Source organism: Ooceraea biroi, chromosome 7, assembly GCF_003672135.1.
Source record: "Ooceraea biroi isolate clonal line C1 chromosome 7, Obir_v5.4, whole genome shotgun sequence".
In the NCBI taxonomy this organism is placed as follows: Eukaryota; Metazoa; Arthropoda; class Insecta; order Hymenoptera; family Formicidae; genus Ooceraea; species Ooceraea biroi.
Window position 1 is genome coordinate 12,008,131 of NC_039512.1, and position 18,799 is coordinate 12,026,929.

Consider the following 18,799-nt stretch of genomic DNA (forward strand, 5'->3'; position numbering starts at 1 on the left):
CGACTCCCGCGATGCCAGTGCCAGTCTGTTTGTCTGGCCCATGCCAGTCGTCGTCCCGAGTCGTCTCTCTAGCAAGCTCACCGCCTCCCAGGTCCGTACTGAGGCTGCACGGTCCCACTCCCTGCAAAGTTCACCGCCAACGTTGAGATCTCTCCTCTTTTCCGCGTCCGCGATCTGCTTCCTTTCGTTTGCAGTACGCACGAGACACAGCCTTTTTGTCATTCGATGTTGTTGTGCCTGATTTAGGATTTGCGTTTAACTGCATTATTTAATAGTTCAATTTGAATTTTTTAATGAAATAATGAACAGCAAAAAGACACTCGTGCAACTCATGTAAGTGTCTTGTAGCATGAAAGAATATTGGTGAGGTATTTCCGAAAATTCTCATTATTAATCTAATTTCGTTCTCTTTTTAAATACTACATTTATTTTTTTGGCATTGTCAATCATAATAATATTAAAATGGTTTTTAATAATGACTGAAATATTGCAGTGTTTATTTTAAATGATCTATTAAGTACGAGATAAAATGAAGCTCAGAGCGAGTTAAGATCTTCTTAGGCAGCTGTGGCAGTTCGATGTTAAAATTATGCAAAATTTACAGGACTGTTCCGATTCCTGGAACGCAGCGGAGGACTGAGCGAATTTTCGACTCGCTGTTTGCACGTTCCTGGATCATAGAGGTAGGACCGCCCCTGACGAACGAGTAGGCGGTTAATATTGGCAACCAGGACTGGTCGCCGATAACTCGACTCTCTAACGAGGTGGTATCGTGGACCAGGACTAGAGGACGCGATGGCGGCCTGCGAGGCTGTAAAAGATCTTTTCATGCAGGTAACTAATATCCTCACAGCTCGCACACACAAATCGTACTCCTATTTACATTAATGAGATGTGAAAAAGCAGCCAGTCTTACGGCGTTAAAAAATGTAAAAAAATTGTTCATAAAACGACTAAGTTTTTGTATGCGATAATCTTGCGAAATATTTCTTTAAAATTATGATGTTACATCCATTATTGCTGTGATTATCATATTAAATTCAAGCAATGATGGATTAATTTGTGATTTTGTTACTGATTAGCTGGACATCGTGTATTCAGGTAGAGACACGAGTCTCTCTCGTAATCTGATCATACAGTGTACGCGCACGGCCAACACATTTCATAAAACGTAAGAGGAACAGCGTAGAGCTGATTAGCGACCGGTGGTGAAAGTGATTTCAAGCTGCAAATATCAAATGACGGCGATGAGCGGGACGAATAAAAATAAGCGTAACTCGCGTTTGGAGAATGTGGAGATTTAACTCCCGTCTGGCTTTCTCGGGCACGTTTGCGTTTAAGCTAATCAGTACGGATTATTCCTGACAAAGTGCAATGCGTTCGTCTATTATATCTGACATTCTTTACGATTTCACCAACTTCACGAGTTGTTTAATATTTAATACTATGAATTTAATAATTTTGGAATCTTTCCATATTGTAATAAAATATTTCTTGATTTTATGATATCGTGTGGCGGAAAGATAATTCTTTCTCTTTCCCTTTTTTTCGAGATGAATAAAATTACTCGAAGTGTAAAACTTAATGTACAAACTAAGATGAATGCGATTACGTAATTATCGATGAGGCAGTTCATTTCTCTTTTTTCTCAATTTTTTTATTAATTTTACTTGATTCTCTCATTATTCTAATTTGTGAATTTCATGTTAACTAAAAAAAGGTTAATTTCTTCTGAAGAAAAATTAATTATATATATTTTTTGACAGATAAACATGGGAACGTTCACGCTTCACCTTTCTACACCTACGGGAACGTTACGTAAACGGTCATGAGGTTCCCGTTACTTCAAAAAGTGACATTTTCATTCGACCGATGTGTTCGATGCTAATTACCTGCAATCCAGTGCAGGTGTGTGGAAAGATGTAGATAAGACAAATGCTAATGTGACAAATAGAAACGCGAACGCAGATAAAAATGCCTCGGAGACAAATTCTTTGCGCACGTCAGTCCCCTAATGCAATAATTATATCAGATGGAAAATTTATTTAGCCTGCAACTCTTCTTATCGCGTTAAAATTTTAAAACAGAAAATCACAAAGAAGAAGCTCGCGAGAATAGAATAAATGATCTCCCCGAGTTTCTCTATACCGTCGTTGTGTAATCCTGTTCAATTTACATTCGAAAAGTTCCTTTCTCCCTCGATCCTTTAGAAATCTCGTTGATCATTAACTTCATTTTTATTAATTTAATCGTTATTTTGTATTTATTATTTCTGTCAATAATTTGTAACATTCAGAATTGGGCAGATGAATTTCTCATAATTACACAATAATACTCATAATTAATTACGCAGATGATAATAAATTAATGTTTTTGTGATTTTGTATCGCAAAATATATTTAAAACTTGACGAAGATACACGATTTTAGAAAGTTATTGAAAACAGGTTTCAGTTCAGTAATTACAATGATATTTTTCTGAATAAAACTTTTCTTGCTGTTTGTCATGCTGTTTCTGAAAAATATGTAGTTGCGAAATTTTTTTTCTTGAATTTGATTATATATTTAACTTCTGTTTCTTTGAATTCCTCTTGACAAACTCTAACTCTAATCAATTTAGAATTAATTTAAGATGACAATTCATTTCTTCATGAAGTATATCCATTTTTATTAAAAGAAATTAAATTTTCTAGAGTGCACGGCACGTGTTCACGCACAGGACGGCTGAAAGAAGTGGATGAAAATAAAATAAAGCGCCGTTCGGAGATTTTGGATGCGTCTTTCAACAATCGAGAGTATTCGCAGTCTCGCCGGATGAAGTCCCACCGATCGGTGTTAATTCACGCTCCTCGGGCCCCATCGTCTCTTTGTGGGACGACTGGGTGCGTTAAGTTGGTTGGCCATGTCGGTGTCAAGTCGGTGCCAAGAAGTCTACCGGCGATAACCAGCTGCACCGGTAGACTGCCTGCTGCCTGCGCGCGGGCCCCGTAGGGCTCCTGGGACCGGTTATACTTGACCCAGCGCGCGCGGTTCGTTGCGCGCTACCCAAGACCGGATCGCGCGTCCGCTACCGAAACACACACAACGCACAGCTCGAAGGCGTACGGATCGCCACAGATATGGATCAGGAATGGGGGGGTGTCGGAGCGACGGGGTGGAGCAGATTGGCAGGAATTCAGAACCGGGGCGTATAAAACTTTACGGGGAACGGGAGATGGTATTTATGCAGATGAGCTACCAAGGATACTCTGTTTATTACTCAACCATAAATGCCAAGAGCTCGAAACAGTTACGGAACCGAAGATCTACGGAAGCGAAAGTCCTATTTCACCAAGGTCTCTTCACGTTTATCCGTGGAATGAGAATCGACCAAGTTCTGTAGAAAGGAATATATATATATGGCACAGAAGGGAGTGCTATCAAAAATAGAAAGATTCCTTCAGAACATAATATACTAATTTTTCAGTCATTAAATTTGTTCGATTGTGCTTGTTACACTTTCATAAGAAGTGGAGCATTCTGTAATTAAATAAATTGATGTCTGATTCATAAGACTCGATTTAAGAAATACAATATGAATATTTCGTATGAGAGTCATAACCCTTGCAGCACAGTAGTAATTCATCTTTTTTTATAATCTCCACGCGAACACAATTCTTCTGTTTAAATTAAAGAGAATAATTAAAACATTAATATTTTTTTCTATTTAGAGAGTACAGTAGTATATCCAATATAATAATTAGTTGGATAAGTTTTAAATTAAATTTTGTGTCAATTGCTCATACGTACAGTTGGAATAAACTTTCTAACAGTTTTCTTGGCGACAATGATGAGGAATTACATACGAGAAATTTGATCTGATCACAATTTGATTAACTGTCAATTAAACTCAGTAATATGGATTTGGAAGAGATGCTTCTTTAATCGATAATGGGAAAAATTATTTACGTAGTAATATAATTTATTAATGTAATAATAAATTATAAATGTAATAATAAATTACTTAACATATTTCGTCATAAATATAGAATGATATTCCCATTGTTGATAAATACATTGCGCTTCTTTTTCAGCTCAGAACGTACGCAATTGTTTATATCATTCCATCGCTTTCATCTCCTCGCATCTGTCCTGCCACTCTGCACAGAATAATTTAGCCATGGATTTGCGAGGGGGATGTTCTTCATATAAATTCTTTTCTCTTCCATTTCCTGTAAAATTTAAAACAGTGGTGTTTTCTTTCATGCTTTTCTATTCTTTTGATACAAAAGGATAAATAATGGATGTAAACATATAAATGTACAAAAAGTGTAATTAATTTTGATTACCAAAGAATGCAAAGTTTACTTTTTTAGCTTGCTCTGCTGCTCGCACCTTTTTAATAATCTAAAGTTCAGCCAAGACTCATCCTTGTGACTATGAAAGTCTGATCCATCAAGTGGATCATCTGCATCCAAACTAGTTATGGAAACTTGATCTAGTTTCTGTCTTTTTGCACTAGATGCAATTCATTCTCCAGAGGGTTCAATTACAAGTACATGACTCGACCCTTTATCCTTTTCTGTCCGTTCTCTTTCTTCCAGCTGCTCTCTAAAATCATGGTTCCATGATTCAATTGTTCCTTAGCCATGTTCTCTGCAAGAAAACAAATATCAGCATCAATACTGCAAGACATTCTCTATATGTTACTTAAATATAATAAATACAATCTTGTTTTAGCAGGCAGAAAGGAGGCAAAAGTTGAAATTGACTCCTTTGTAATCCCAAAAATTCTTTTCTATACTAGAGTGAGTAAACATACAACATAATGTGAATTATAGTTGCAAATAGATCAATACATAATTATAAATGCGTATAAATTATAGAAAATCAGTAATAAGTTTATATTTAGATAATAAGTTTTGCATTCATAATTGATTCATGATTTTTTAATATACCTGTACTTGAATTTCAGTTCTTGATCTTCTTCTTCTTTGAGGTTAATGGCCCCCTAATTCTTTTTCTCTTCGATGTTTGATATTTGTCTCCACACGGTCCGCTCTCCACACAGGGCATGTTCACCATTGTCGGCGTCACACCATAATTGCAAGTTTTGTCATCCGACAGTAAATATCGATGAATTTATTCACGTAAACAAATTCGACATGGACGAGCTGAGAACGAATCTAGCGCCATCTAGGAATTTCCATTTTCCTCTCTATATTCTCTTGTTCCATGACTGTTCAAAAATTATTTTTGTAACGGCTAGGCATTGTATGTATTGTACAAAGCGTTGTTATATTCGCATAAATTTATGTGTCTGTTAAAGATTACATCTCTGGAGTTTATTTTAACACGCGCCACACTTATATTAAAATCATGAAGAAAAATGAGATAGTAGTACGACTCAACGGCAAGTCAGAAGTAATTTTAGAATATCTTGAAAGTATACAGTACAACAACAACGGGCAAAACTATTCTATTTCATTTTATGCTTTTATTATAAATGATGTTAATTAAAACTGCAAGTGAAACAGGATATTTAATTTTTTTAATATTTACAATCAATAAAGGAATATTGAAATAATACGACTCAACAATGGATCAAAATTCTTTTCTAATTTTTACGTAGCAGTTATTAACAATCCACCAACCAATTGTAAACAATATTAACCAAAAAGAGGTAAAGAAATTTATACTCTTTATTAGATAAACAATTTATTCCTACATGCGCACTGCAATTCGATCAATCGTTGAAACCGTGTTACTCGATATACCGTGCTATATATAAATTAATCAAAGCCCGCCATTAATTTTCTCGTGCGCACCAGCGAGAAAATGTAATTTCGTCGCATGCGTGTCCCCGTTTCGACACCAGTGACCTCAATGCGCAGCGATACGTAGAGATACCGGGAGATACCCTCCGTCACATGTGACGCGTAACGTGCACCAGCCTGGAACGAAACGAGGAAATCCGTCGCGTAAAACCCCGCGCAAATTTGCAAACACTGCCGCGAGGATCGACGGTCCCGTCGGCTGCGCAACCCGACGGGACGCGATTGGCGATGGCTGACGGGTGCTAGTCAGTCGCGATCGGTCGCGATCATAATCGATTGTCACGGGTAGTCGCGGGTAGTGAGACGTGAGTACGTGATGACACCAATTGTTTGCCGGCGAGGCCGGGCGCGGTGACCGATGCGTCGTGGTGACGCGGTCGATGGTGGCACCTGACAGTAGTGGAGCTGGTCCAGGAATCCCAGGATCGATTCGCATCGATCAGTAGCTACGACGATGAGCGAGAGGAAGTTTACGCGTGGCCTGGGGAAACCCGGCATGGCGGCGCAGCTGCGGGAAACCGTGTCGCAGGTCGTCCGCGAGAGCACCGTGCAGGTGAGATCGTCGTCGTCGCGTTCGACGACCCGGTTCCCTTCCCTGGGGTCGAGAACGCCGGAGGGTTAACGATCGCGCCATTGTCTTTGATTGCGATAAGCGCCGGAGAGGCTCGTTATCGTTAATGACAAAACGTAAACAAGCGCCAATTCCCTCGAGTTATAAGTCTCCCTTGCGAGTCTTTCTTTTCTCGTGCCATCTTCTGTCTCGCGTCGCGTGTGTCAGAGTGTTGATTCACAGAGTTCATTTCAAGAAGTACAATTGAAGATTTTATGGATGGATTTGATTTTATTAAGAGTCAGTGACTTCTCGTGAACGGTACTTGTGTTCGATGCTTGATCTTACAAAATTTGCATGTTTCTTTTTTGCAGAATAAGCCACACTTGGTTGAGCCCATTGACTTCGAAGCTTTCGTGCTGAAGAATAAGACATTGCTGCAAAATGATCCTCAGCGAGAGCTGTTGCTGTATCCTCAGGACGATACTTCTGTGAGTTGCCTCTTGTACTGCTTATCTATATGCTTATCAGCATGCTGGCCACATCCGTTACATTTATAGATAAGCCAACAAAGCAAGAATGGTGATAGGATATGAGATAAAGTGACAAAGTATATGCGAGCTGTGCGGTATTTAAAATATCATTAAATTAAAAAGTCATTACAATATAATTATAGTAATTTATATTATCAGTAGATTAGTATATATTTTATATATTTATATCTAATTTTATTAATTATTTCTTAATGAATAACACTATAAAAAATTCATTAATTAAATTAAAATTATTATTACATTATATACGATTATTATTAAAAACTAATTCTTTTTGCAGCAAGTGGTTTTGCCAAGAAGATACCGTACCGTGGTACCGACAGCACAGCACATTACAGAATCTGAGGAATGTGCGGAGAATCTCCTGACAAAGGAGTGCTTACGCAGTTATATATGCAATTGGAACGTTGTGCATTATAAATACGCGGCGTATAGCGGAAGTTATCTCGAATTGCCAAGGTACATAAATTTAGTAACGAGATTAGTTAAAATCACTGAAAATTATGTTATTTTGTAGATGCTTTTATCTCATAAATTTCCAGAATAGCGAAGGCGGATGATCTGAAAGACGAAGTGTACGAAATCGATACCGAGGTTGATCAAGTGGACGAGGTAAATGTTCCTTTTTTTTGTTTGAAATAATCTCACGTTGCGATATTGATGAGAATGATCGATGGTGACTTCCTCCATCCCAAATCTCAAATTATTCAAATTTTTATGTATCACTTTGGACGCTGTATTTTTCATCGCACATGTAGGACTAAGCATGGCCGTTTGTGTGTATCTCCGCAGGACTTGACAAAGAACGACGGTATAACAAGGGAGGGTTATTTGATGAAAGGTCCCGAGATTGGCAGTACCGACAGGATGTTCGCTCATATCGGCTCGAAATCGTTCAAGAGACGTTTCTGCCACCTGAGGCAGGAGGTTGACGGCACTTATATCCTCGAATTCTTCAAGGATGAGAGGAAAGGCGAGGCGAAACTGACGATAGTCATGGACTTTTGCACGGAAGTCGTTAGAAATCCAAAACGTGGTAGATTCTGCTTCGAGCTACGAATGAGCGACACTCACAAGTCTTACACTCTAGCCTCGGAAAATGAGGCCGACATGCAGGATTGGTTATTGAAACTTAGCTACGTGTTGCAACATTACAAGCAGCAGGAGGAGAAACGTGCCGCATCGCTGGAGAGAGCCTGTAACACGCCTCCGCCGTCGCCGCAACCGATGCAGGTGACACAATCGTTCTTTCATTGCTTGAATCGAGAAACATTTTAATCGAAAATATTTTTTCCTTTACGTAGAAATGCGTCAAACGGTAAATTTAAATTTAAAATACGATTGTCACGGCAAAAGTGATTTTTCATCCAGGTTTACGGCACGCTGAAGGGCCTCGAGCAGAGTATGAATCCACAACTGATCAAGTACTCCAGGGAGACCGACACCAGCATTGCCCTAGCGAGGAGAGAGAACAGAAAAAGACTGTTCAGCGTGTATCCCCACATACCGCACGCCAAGACGCACGCGGGGCAATTCGTCGATCACAACATAGACCCTTACAAGGAGCAGTTCAGTCATCGGATCTTGGTCAAGTGTGAAAGCCTCAAGTTCAGACTACAAGCGCCCATCGACGAAAAGGAGTCGCTCTGCCAGGTGGAACCTTATCACACGACACTGAGTCTTTTCGACGCCAGGAATGGCAGGAAGCTGTCGGAGAATTTTCACTTCGATGTCAACCATGAGATGGTGCGGGATATGGCGAAGGAATTGAGTCCCATGGGGATCACGACCGAAACGGAGGATACTGCTCTTCCCGGGGAATTGAAAAACGTTCCCGCAGATTGGATCAAATATCCGAAGCAGGTATGAAAATTTCAGGTATAAAATAGATGGGAAAATGAGTAAAAATAGCGATTATATCGAAATAAAATAAAACGAAAATGTAAAATCCGACAAATATTCGAATATAAAGTAAAAGCTTAAAAAATGCAATTCCTGCAAGGCTATATTCAACATCAGCAATCCTCATCCGGACATATTCATCGTCGTGAGAATAGACAAGCTACTACAGGGAAACATATATCAGACTTCAGAGCCATATTTGAGAGCCACGAAGGATCCAAGATTGGGTTTGAAAGTGCACAAACAGGTCCGAGCGTGTTGCCAAAGGTAAGATTGTAAGTTCAGATGCATTTTCTTGCTTTTCAGAAGTGAATTTCACGTTTTGGGACAAGAGCTACTTGACAGTAAAACAACAATTGTAATCGGTTTTTTTTTTCAGGCTGGGAAATTATAGAATGCCGTTCGCGTGGACTGCGAGGCCACTGTTTAGGTTGTATAGCAACGAGCTGGATACTTCCTCAGATTTCCCAGCGATATATAGGCAAGAAGGCAATAAGATAAAGGATGAGGAGTTGCTAAAACTTCTGTCGGAATACAGAAAGTACGTACTAAACTGATTATCATAATTTATAAAATTTTCTAATAAATTTTGTAATAAAGTTCTCTCTTTCTCAGTGCATGTACACTATTATAAACATACCAATAAAATTTTTCTCTTAGGCCTGAGAAGCTTAGCAAATTGACTGTGATACCTGGTTGGCTGAAAATCAAGATAGAGCCCATCACGGACATTCCTGAAAGTGCGTAGTCGAATGATGAGATCGTTACAAAAGTTTCGTTTTCCCGATTTTTTACGAATGACTTTTCCGCGCGTCTTTTAAAACGTCTTTTAATTTAAAAACTAAACTTTAATTCGGCTCTTTATTAACCGACTTGTAACAATTCTTACGATAAGCAAAATCGATGTAATAATCCTCACAAGTACGAGAACAAAGAAACTATAGTCAATAGTTCTGAACGATTCCAGGTACATACGATACATAAAATACGATTTCTAGATACGTTGTCGACGTGCCTAGCACCGTTAAAGCCGTTTCCGATACCTCCGACGACGGAGCCGACGGTCGAATTCGCGGAGTTCGAGGGCACTTCCGAGAAGGATGTGCATCCGTACACTACGTATATCAATCACCTGTACGTGTATCCGCAGACGCTCTCCTTTGACACGCAGAAGATATTCACGCGCGCTAGGAACATAGCGTGCATCGTCGAGCTTCGTGACGACGACGGCGAGAACGTCGCACCTTTACGGGTACGCGACGAAAGCATTCATGCGGAAGCATTCACTCGAGGAAGAGACTATCTAAAGGGACTAAAAATTTCTTTCCTCCCCGTAACAGGCGATCTATGGTAGGCCAGGATCGCCGTTGCTGTGCCTGCGAGCATCGTGCGCAGTCCTGCATCACAACGCAGTGCCTTCTTGGTACGAAGAGATCAAGATGAAGCTGCCGACGAAGCTACACGCGAAGCACCACATACTCTTCTCGTTCTTCCACATTAGTTGCGACATGAATAAGAAGAAGGAGAACGGCGTTGAGAATTGCGTCGGTTACGCATGGGCACCGTTGCTGCACAAGGGAAGGTAAATAAAGTGCTCGATGAATCATTAATCGAGTCAAGATATATTTCACTGTGTTTTGTTATATTTGCAGTGCGAAAATCAATACGTATCTAATATTTTATGTATTTCGTGTAGATTGAACGTGGACATAGAATCGAGTATCCAAGTACTGCCCGTAGCGACGCATTTGCCATCCGGGTACCTTTCCATACAGCCCCTTGGATTAGGGAAAGGGGTAAGAGTAAGATCGATATTGTTTGATTAATTAGAAGTGAATAAACGCGAAAGATGTGGCAAACTTAAATATACTTGAAATAACTTGTATGATTTTTACGTTCGTATTTTGCCTCTTACAGAACGCAGGACCAGAAATCACCTGGATCGATTCTCAGCGGCCAATCTTTACGGTGTCCTTTCAATTAATTTCAACAGTGTTCACGCGGGATCTGCATCTGCACAATCTATTCGTCCACGCTGAGCGCATCCTGGACACGAAGCCATCTACAACGCCGTCGGATTCGGAGACCTGTAAAATCCTGAAGGCGGCACACGCGGTCCAATTAGTTACCGTTATCACGTTTCTTCCTACTATACTGAATCAGCTGTTCGTGCTGTTGACATGCAACACCAGCCAAGAAGTCGGGCTGTACGTGATCAGAGTCTTGATACATTTCATAAACATGGTGCACGAAGCCGGGCGCAAGGAAATTCTGCAAGCATACATCAAGGTGCGATCCGAAGTCCTCTTGGAAGACCTCTCCGATCTCAATCATTTTTTAATACCCTTAAAAATTTAAGATCACTATTGTGCGATTTTGCTGACCCTGACGTTGCTCGTAGTTTGCGTTTGTGCTGCCTCCTCTGCGAAATGGCAACGTTACTGTTCACGAACAACTGGCGAAGCACCTACCGACTCTGCTGCAACCGAGCAACACTGACTTTCTGGTCGTAAACAAGTTCATGCATCACTCGAGTTTCTTCTTCGAAATAATGATCAAAAGTATGGCGCAGTATTTACTCAATACTGGGAGGATAAAGGTGAGGATGTTAAAGTTACCTTTAAGATTTGATGACTGTTAGCATTAATAAAATAGATAAAATTTTTTAATTATTGAATATCGATTATTCGGGACATGTTGCACTTACTAAAATAAACGAGCGACTCGTTTATTTTTTGAAAATTCAGTACTTATTCCAGTATTGTCTTCCAGATGCATAGAAACGAACGATTTTCGAAAGACTATCACGAAAAGATAAAGGCATTGCTGGAAGTGATTATGCCGTATCTGATGACCAAGTACAGAGAAATGCCAGTGGAGACGCACGAATTGAACAAAAGCTTGGCACAATTTCTAAAGGTACTTGCATACAACATGTGTGTATGTGATAATTATTTTCATTTTGATTATTTTATTTTATATCATAAATATCGTCATTTTGTCTTAGCGATGTTTAACGTTCATGGACCGCGGCTTCGTATTTCGCCTGATCAATTCCTACCTGGACAACTTTTCGCCCGGCGATCAACGCACGCTGCACGATTTCAAGTTCACCTTCCTGCAGATCGTCTGCTCCCACGAGCACTACGTGTCGTTCAACTTGCCGATGATGCAGTCGCGTATTACTTCCAGAGGTAGGTTTCCAAGTGTCGTCGGTATAAGGATTGTGGTGAAAACATATTCATAAAATAACTTGTAACTTAATACATTCATTATAACTTAATCATTTCGCGTATTGTTTGGAAGATACTGACAATGACACTGAGAGTGAACCAGAACGCGATGGTACGTTCATAATTATATTACACGCATGTGCGTGTTTCTACGTATCCTTCCGTTTATAGCTACACACAATTCATATAATTATAGCTCATAGTTATAGTCCAAGCTGTTATGGTTGTTAAGTTATGAGTGTTAGTGCAAGTCGCATACAACTTTAATCGATCGATTGAAAAATATCATTGATTCAAAAATTAAAGTTTCTCAGGTCGACGAATGGATCCACACACACTGTTTACGTTTCTAGGATTATGCACTGAGAATTTCACATGCACTTTTCTATTTTGCCTGTGCTGCTTTATATGCATTTATAGTACGCCACAGTGTAACTTTAATTTCATCACACGATTCAGTGTCACGCAATGCCGAGTAAAGTAAATCAAACTGAAGAGTGCTTTTGACGACAGATTTGATGAACGAGTACTGCCTTACGGAGGAATTCTGCAAGCATCACTTCCTGGTTGGTCTTCTGATGCAAGAGGTTCGCACTTCTCTCAACGAAATCGTGCAAATTCGTAAGGTGGCCATAGGCACTTTGCGGGATCTAATGGCCAAACACGAGTTAGACGACAGATATCAGAATAAGGTAACGAACCACCATGTTTCATTGAACGCAAATTGCATTTGGCGCAACCTTTCGTGAATCGCATTATCTAAAAAAACATTTTCCAACCGATTTTCTTCATATAATCAATGCTTTTAATCAATGCTTGCTTTCTGCTTCATCATTACAGGGTCAGCTAAGTAGGATAGCAGCGATTTACATACCCTGGCTTGGTTGCGTCTTGGAAAATCTGCATCGACTGCAGTCCGTGCAGGAGAACGAGATCAAGACGGAGATCAAACAGAACGGCACGAACAGGGTGTCGACCAGCAGCTCGTTCCTGACGGCGAAGGATTCTTCTATTAGCGGTACAACTGCGGGCACGCCAAGGTCGCTTCACAGGTAAGTATATCGATGCCAGGCTCTAACAACAGGCTAATCACTGATTAATTTGAGATTAATGAGAAATCACGGTGTCGGTTAGACTGACTCTTCACCTGGACACGCATTGTCAGTCACCCGTAAGAACGTCCATGCATCTGCGGGACTCCACTTACTTCGCTGCCATCGCGGGTCAAGGATTGATGAACGGATACTCGTGCACCAGCGTCGAATCCGACACGTCGACCGTGTCCGGTGCGTCTCAGTCCAACATTTCCCAGGAGACCACCATCGTCAGGGAACTGCTGGAGAACGGGACCGGCGAGAGGAAGAGGCACTCGCGCACTCTAAGCGTGACGCAGTCATCACCCAGATGCGACAAGTTGCAGCCTTCGGAAGTTAAGGATATACTACTCTGCTTTCTGTTTATCGTCAAATACCTCGGCGATCATCAAGTGATTGCCTGGTGGCAGCAGTGCAACGATTCGGAGATACTGAGCTTCTTCACGGTGATCGAGTGGGTAGCCGAAATTAATATGACATAATAAATAATTCATTTTTAATTTCACGTTCTTATCTTGAATATTAATGTTTTATCATTCGATATTAATTAGAGAAAGAAATTAGTATTAATTTATTAATATGCTATACTCATGCAATTCCTCCCGGATTTAATAACAATCAAATTTCCTATGACTTTTAGGATGAGCTTGCACCATTTCAAGTACATCGGAAAGAGGCAGATAGCCGCCAACGCCGCGAGCACCATTGGAAAACCCCGTACTGTCAAAGCGATGACTTTACCCGCCAGAATGGCGCCGCCGGATTTTACTACTGACAATCCCGCTACCGGCACGCTACAACCTCACAATACAGCTACCAGAGAAAATCTGGTTGAAAATGACAGCGGCAAGGTGTATCAAATTCTACTGGAGGCGAACATGGCAACGGAAGTCGGCCTTATCGCTCTGGATTGCCTAGGACTCTTCTGTATCCATTTTAAAGTAATTATCCGTTTGATAATCTCATATATATATATGTAATTGCTTTATATAAATCGTTTTTATTAATTAAAAGTTAATCAGAAGTGGCGAATGTGAAACACTAATATACTTTTTTTACTTTTTGAAGGATATTCTTTTGGCGAGTGAGGGCGACAATCCAGTAATGCAAAAGTTCTTCAACATTTATTTATCCTTTCTTCAAGTCGGCCAGTCGGAGACTTTACTACGTCATGTTTTCGCTGGGCTGAGAGCTTTCTTGAACAACTATTCTGTCGCGCTTTTTCAAGGTAAATCATTAAATCTCCAAACTTTCGGAAACTCGCGTCTCGCGTACGAAGTAAACGCATAATTAATTTTCCACGATAAATTTCAACTAGATGCGACTGTCAGTTAGAAACACACGATTGATCTTTTGTTGCCATCATCTTGATCATACTGCGCCACTTCACGAGTTCTAAAAGCCAAAAGCTAGCTATAAATCATAAATAAAAACGCTTGAACGAAATCCCTCGTAGGCAATGCCGTGCTTTGCGGGCGCTTGTGTTACGAGCTGCTGCGTTGTTGCAACAGCAAGTTGAGTTCCATTCGGCAGGAGTCCTGCGCTTTGCTGTACTTGCTCATGCGAAGCAATTTTGAGTTTACCAGTCGGAAAGGATTGACCAGGGTGCACTTGCAGGTACGGCTCTCGCATTTACAGCAAGACCGATTCATTCTTCATCGCCAAGTTCCGTTTTCTCATACGACGCTACGTATCTCCACTTTTATTTCATGATCATTATCACGACATTCGTCCACCTTAAACGTGTGCAGGGCTCATCATATCATGCGCTCTTTTTTTTCATTAATAGGTGATAATTTCGGTCTCCCAAATGTTGGGAAACGTAATCGGCTTGAACAATTCACGGTTTCAAGAATCGCTGTCGCTGATCAATAGCTATGCCTCCTCCGACAAGGTTATGAAGGGTACGGGCTTCCCGGTGGAAGTGAAGGACCTCAACAAGAGGATACGAACGGTCCTGATGGCAACCGCGCAGATGCGCGAACACAATAACGACCCTGAGATGCTGGTCGATTTGCAGCACAGCTTGGCCAACTCGTACGCCAGCACGCCTGAACTGAGGCACACCTGGCTGGAGACGATGGCCAGGAACCACGCTCGAGACGGCAACTTCTCGGAGGTACATATAAATTTATTAAATTATTAATTTATTAATTTCCAAGTAATTAATATCTAAGTAAATTTCATTTTTAAGGCTGCTTGCTGCCAATTGCACATCGCGGCGTTGATGGCTGAATATCTGAAACTGCGGAAGGTCCATTCGTGGGGAGCAGAGGCTTTCGATCAGATCTCTGTGAACATATCGAAAGACGAGCGCAACCTTAAGCTCGATGCTGGTGAGATTTGTATGTCTGTTTTGTTGTATCGTCCTTTTGTAGTCTGCTTTATTGCATCGTCTTTGTCACTGTCTCATTACGCTTTATGTTGCATTACGTGTACGTATAAATAGGAGATGGTGAGATGTTAAAAATTGGCTTGTTTCGACTCCTACTTTTGTTTCAGGCGTTCAAGATATTCATTACAATGGGAGCCTGCTTCTGGAACAGTTGGAGATTTGCGCGGATACGTTGGAGAAAGCCGAGCGTTTCGAGTTGCTTGGACATTTGTACCGTCTGATAGTTCCTATGTACGAAGCGAGGAGAAATTACGAAGCTCTGGCGAACTGCTACTCGCATCTGGCGCAAGCTTGTAACAAAATCGTAGAGGTCACGCGAACTGGCAAGAGATTGCTCGGCAGGTTTTACAGAGTGGCGTTCTTTGGCACGGTAAGATGCGTCGTGAGAAGTTCCTTGCAATACAAAAGTCTAATACACATGTAAATTGACGATCTTGTCAAAATGATAAGAACTAATTTTGTCACTTGCTATCTAAAAGAAATAAAATACGAATAAACGACAAAATAATCGTGCACGATGCAAAATAATGAAATTAATCATCATTTTATTTTATTTTATTTTTTTATTTTGTAGGCATACTTCGAGGAGGAAAACGGTCAAGAATACATTTACAAGGAACCGAAAGTGACATCGTTGTCCGAGATATCAGAGCGTCTGTTGCGTCTGTACAGCGAAAAGTTCGGGTCTGAGAACGTCAAGATGATAATGGATTCTGTGCCGGTTGACGTGAGTGAATTGGACCCTAAGGTAGCGTACATTCAAGTGACTCACGTCACGCCGTACTTTGAGAAGTCCGAGCTGGAAATACGGCAGACGGAATTCGAGCAGAATCACAATGTATCTTGCTTCATGTTCGAAACACCGTTCACCAAGGAGGGCAAAGCAAGGGGCAATCCGGAAGATCAGTGGAAATCCAGGACTATTCTCACAAGTACGGGCAAAGCACGTCAGATCTTAGTAATTCGAATCACTTGTTCGTTTATCTCTTGCCTTCTTAGAAAAGGAGAAATTATTTTAATAAATTTTCAAAGAGAAGAAATTAAATAATTTTTCATGCTTGCTCTTACAGCGCAATATGCTTTTCCGTACGTGAAGAAACGAATTAGCATCGCCGAGAAACGCATAGGGGAACTCAGTCCTATCGAAGTTGCTTTGGACGAAATGAGACAACGTGTTCAGGAGTTGGAAGACGTGGCTTTGATCGGACCAACGGACGTAAAGAAATTACAGTTACGTCTTCAAGGCAGCATTTGCGTAACGGTGAACGCCGGTCCTCTGGCTTACGCCTCCGCGTTCCTGGATCCCGCGTTGTCTCCGCAGTATCCCGACGACAAGGTAGAGGAGCTGAAAGATGTTTTCAGGTACGTTTCGTGCAACTGCATATCCCAATTTCAAGTGCGATATTTAAACTTACGATGCGATTTTCAGGGAGTTCGTCAAAATATGTTACACAGCGTTGCAAATCAATAGCAAACTAATCACACCGGACCAACACGAATACCAGGAAGTATTGCGTGAAAACTACCAGAAATTGTGCCAGAACCTGTCGTCCTTGTTCGGGGAACCAATATGGCCTGACGAGCAAGTGGGAAGCTTCAAACGTAATAGCGCTGCTTTATTCAGTGCCATCAGCGGCGCTAACAGCCACACCAGTACAGCCTAAGTCAATAATCCTAGAATATTCATCCAACAAGACCTCTCTTTCTCTCTCTCTCTCTCTCAGATTATTTTACCCGGTTTTTTAGAATAATATGTGTAAGGACCTCCAAAGTATTAAGCTCGAGATACTTGTATCCTAAATTAACGACTTGTATCTATTCTTCTGATCACCTTTATAAGTGTCACATTTATAAGCCTGTGATTAGGTAACTGCACCAATTTTTCAACTTCTGGAAGCCTAACGGAAGACTTTCTGATCACTGCCAAGTTTTTTAGACGGAGTTTACGTCCTAGGAAGGTCCTGATTATAATATCCATGATATGAATGGATTATAGTTGTTTATAGCTGTTAAACTATATAAGGATTCAACAAAGTCAATGAACCGCTTTCACTTACTAAGCCTACGATGTTGATGTGTAGTGTAGATAAATCAAGATTTAATTGCTAGAATAAGTTCGGATGTCAAAGATCCACCAGGGCATTTGTATAGGATATTTATGGCGAGTAAAAAAATATTTTATCCCTCAGTTCTTTCACCATGAGTAATGTTAGTCCGCGAGATATTCATATTGTTTTCATGAACTGCATCATGTAATCGTCTTTAACTTTATTTAGAAAATTGTATCCTTATTTACGCCAGAGAAAGGATACAAGATCTAGCGATACGGAGAGAAAAATGGTTTCGCAATGCTCGAAGAGCGTTAATCTCTAATCATGTCTCGATTTTCTGTTATATATTTTTACTCGATGTTTGTAACAAAGTGGGTAGAGAATATCTAATTGTTGTTTTTACTTGAAGATTATTTTATTATGAATTTAGCAAATTTATGCGTGCAAATTTCTGCAAGCGTGAGAGGTGTATGAATAAATTTTTCTATTCAATGTATGCGCCGCGATATGTATGTATAGTATCGATAAATTATCGTGTGCGTATTGAATCATGTCGCCGGGAGTGACGGACCAACTCCGAATTGATTTTGGATGTCTCGTACAATATAGATGCGGATGCTTCCAGACTTAAGACTTCTAACATCGCAAGATAAATTCACTGTATATCTATGTAGTTGTACGTTCGTACACGCACAAACGTCAATGCATTCGCACGGACGCAGCCGCAGAGATGTTAGAGATTAGGTATACTAAGGATTGGCAATTCTCCTTCCTCCTTCAATTGTGCCGATATTATACAAATTGTGTCGATAGAAGATCGTAACTGAAAGTGTAACGTTCTGTCCGAGAATGCTTTACGCCTCCCGTGGCAAAAAGCAGTATTGTAATAAAGCTAACAGATGCCCACTTTTTATAAATTTTATGTTTCGTATGCACTTATGCACGTGCATTTATATGACTGTAGATACAAAATGTGCAAGTTTTGATATTGTATATCGATAAATAATAAAAACAACAGGATGATATATTAAAGAGTGTGAGAAACGAATATCTGATTTTTGCTAAAACATAGAACATGATATGAATCTTTTATCAAATATTTTCGTCTTCTATAAAACAAATTGCAGCAAAGATAAATTTTTCATTGATACATGATTATTTTAAACTTCTAATTGCTTAAATACTCTTAAATCATGCAAATTAAA

General features: G+C 40.3%; 1 protein-coding gene and 2 long non-coding RNA genes across 13 annotated transcripts; 2 read left to right on the plus strand and 1 right to left on the minus strand.

The window, feature by feature from the left end:
* The first annotated feature begins 27 nt into the window (after positions 1–27).
* LOC105279792 lies at positions 28–4,211 on the plus strand. The gene is made up of 4 exons (XR_894006.2): positions 28–91; positions 605–834; positions 1,767–1,908; positions 2,693–4,211. It is a non-coding gene; the product is annotated as an uncharacterized LOC105279792 (long non-coding RNA).
* On the minus strand, positions 3,236–5,975 carry LOC105279793. Of its 8 annotated transcripts, none has more exons than XR_003406850.1 (4): positions 4,937–5,183; positions 4,328–4,634; positions 3,789–4,210; positions 3,236–3,375 (listed from the first exon to the last, which is right to left on the minus strand). It is a non-coding gene; the product is annotated as an uncharacterized LOC105279793 (long non-coding RNA). The 8 variants fall into 8 exon arrangements; XR_003406849.1 differs by having other exon boundaries at positions 3,236–3,658; XR_002193299.2 differs by lacking the exon at positions 3,236–3,375 and adding an exon at positions 5,889–5,975 and having other exon boundaries at positions 3,764–4,210; positions 4,937–5,217.
* Positions 5,976–6,231: 256 nt separating this feature from the next.
* On the plus strand, positions 6,232–18,641 carry LOC105279795 (dedicator of cytokinesis protein 9). 4 transcript variants are annotated; one of them, XM_011339817.3, is made up of 29 exons: positions 6,270–6,368; positions 6,740–6,856; positions 7,200–7,378; positions 7,462–7,531; positions 7,712–8,152; positions 8,291–8,782; positions 8,922–9,088; positions 9,201–9,362; positions 9,482–9,561; positions 9,820–10,073; positions 10,162–10,403; positions 10,518–10,617; positions 10,739–11,110; positions 11,223–11,420; positions 11,594–11,740; positions 11,829–12,015; positions 12,128–12,166; positions 12,568–12,746; positions 12,895–13,106; positions 13,189–13,602; positions 13,789–14,089; positions 14,217–14,376; positions 14,605–14,765; positions 14,938–15,267; positions 15,343–15,493; positions 15,651–15,913; positions 16,118–16,475; positions 16,614–16,905; positions 16,973–18,641. In XM_011339817.3, exons 1-29 carry the CDS (start codon positions 6,270–6,272, stop codon positions 17,205–17,207), a joined length of 6,402 nt encoding a protein of 2,133 aa, XP_011338119.1. In that variant the 3' UTR covers positions 17,208–18,641. The 4 variants fall into 4 exon arrangements, with proteins under 4 accessions (XP_019887380.1, XP_011338119.1, XP_011338123.1 ...); XM_011339821.3 differs by having other exon boundaries at positions 15,343–15,484; positions 16,973–17,207; XM_020031821.2 differs by lacking the exon at positions 12,128–12,166 and having other exon boundaries at positions 6,232–6,368; positions 16,973–18,634.
* The last annotated feature ends 158 nt before the right edge of the window (positions 18,642–18,799 follow it).

Coding starts and splice junctions, on each gene's coding strand:
- LOC105279795 (XM_011339817.3), top strand. CDS start 6,270: ATGAGCGAGAGGAAGTTTACGCGTGGCCTGGGGAAACCCGGCATGGCG. Junction 14,090..14,216: donor TCTTCTGTATCCATTTTAAA/GTAATTATCCGT, acceptor TACTTTTTGAAG/GATATTCTTTTGGCGAGTGA. Junction 15,494..15,650: donor GCTCGATGCTGGTGAGATTT/GTATGTCTGTTT, acceptor CTTTTGTTTCAG/GCGTTCAAGATATTCATTAC.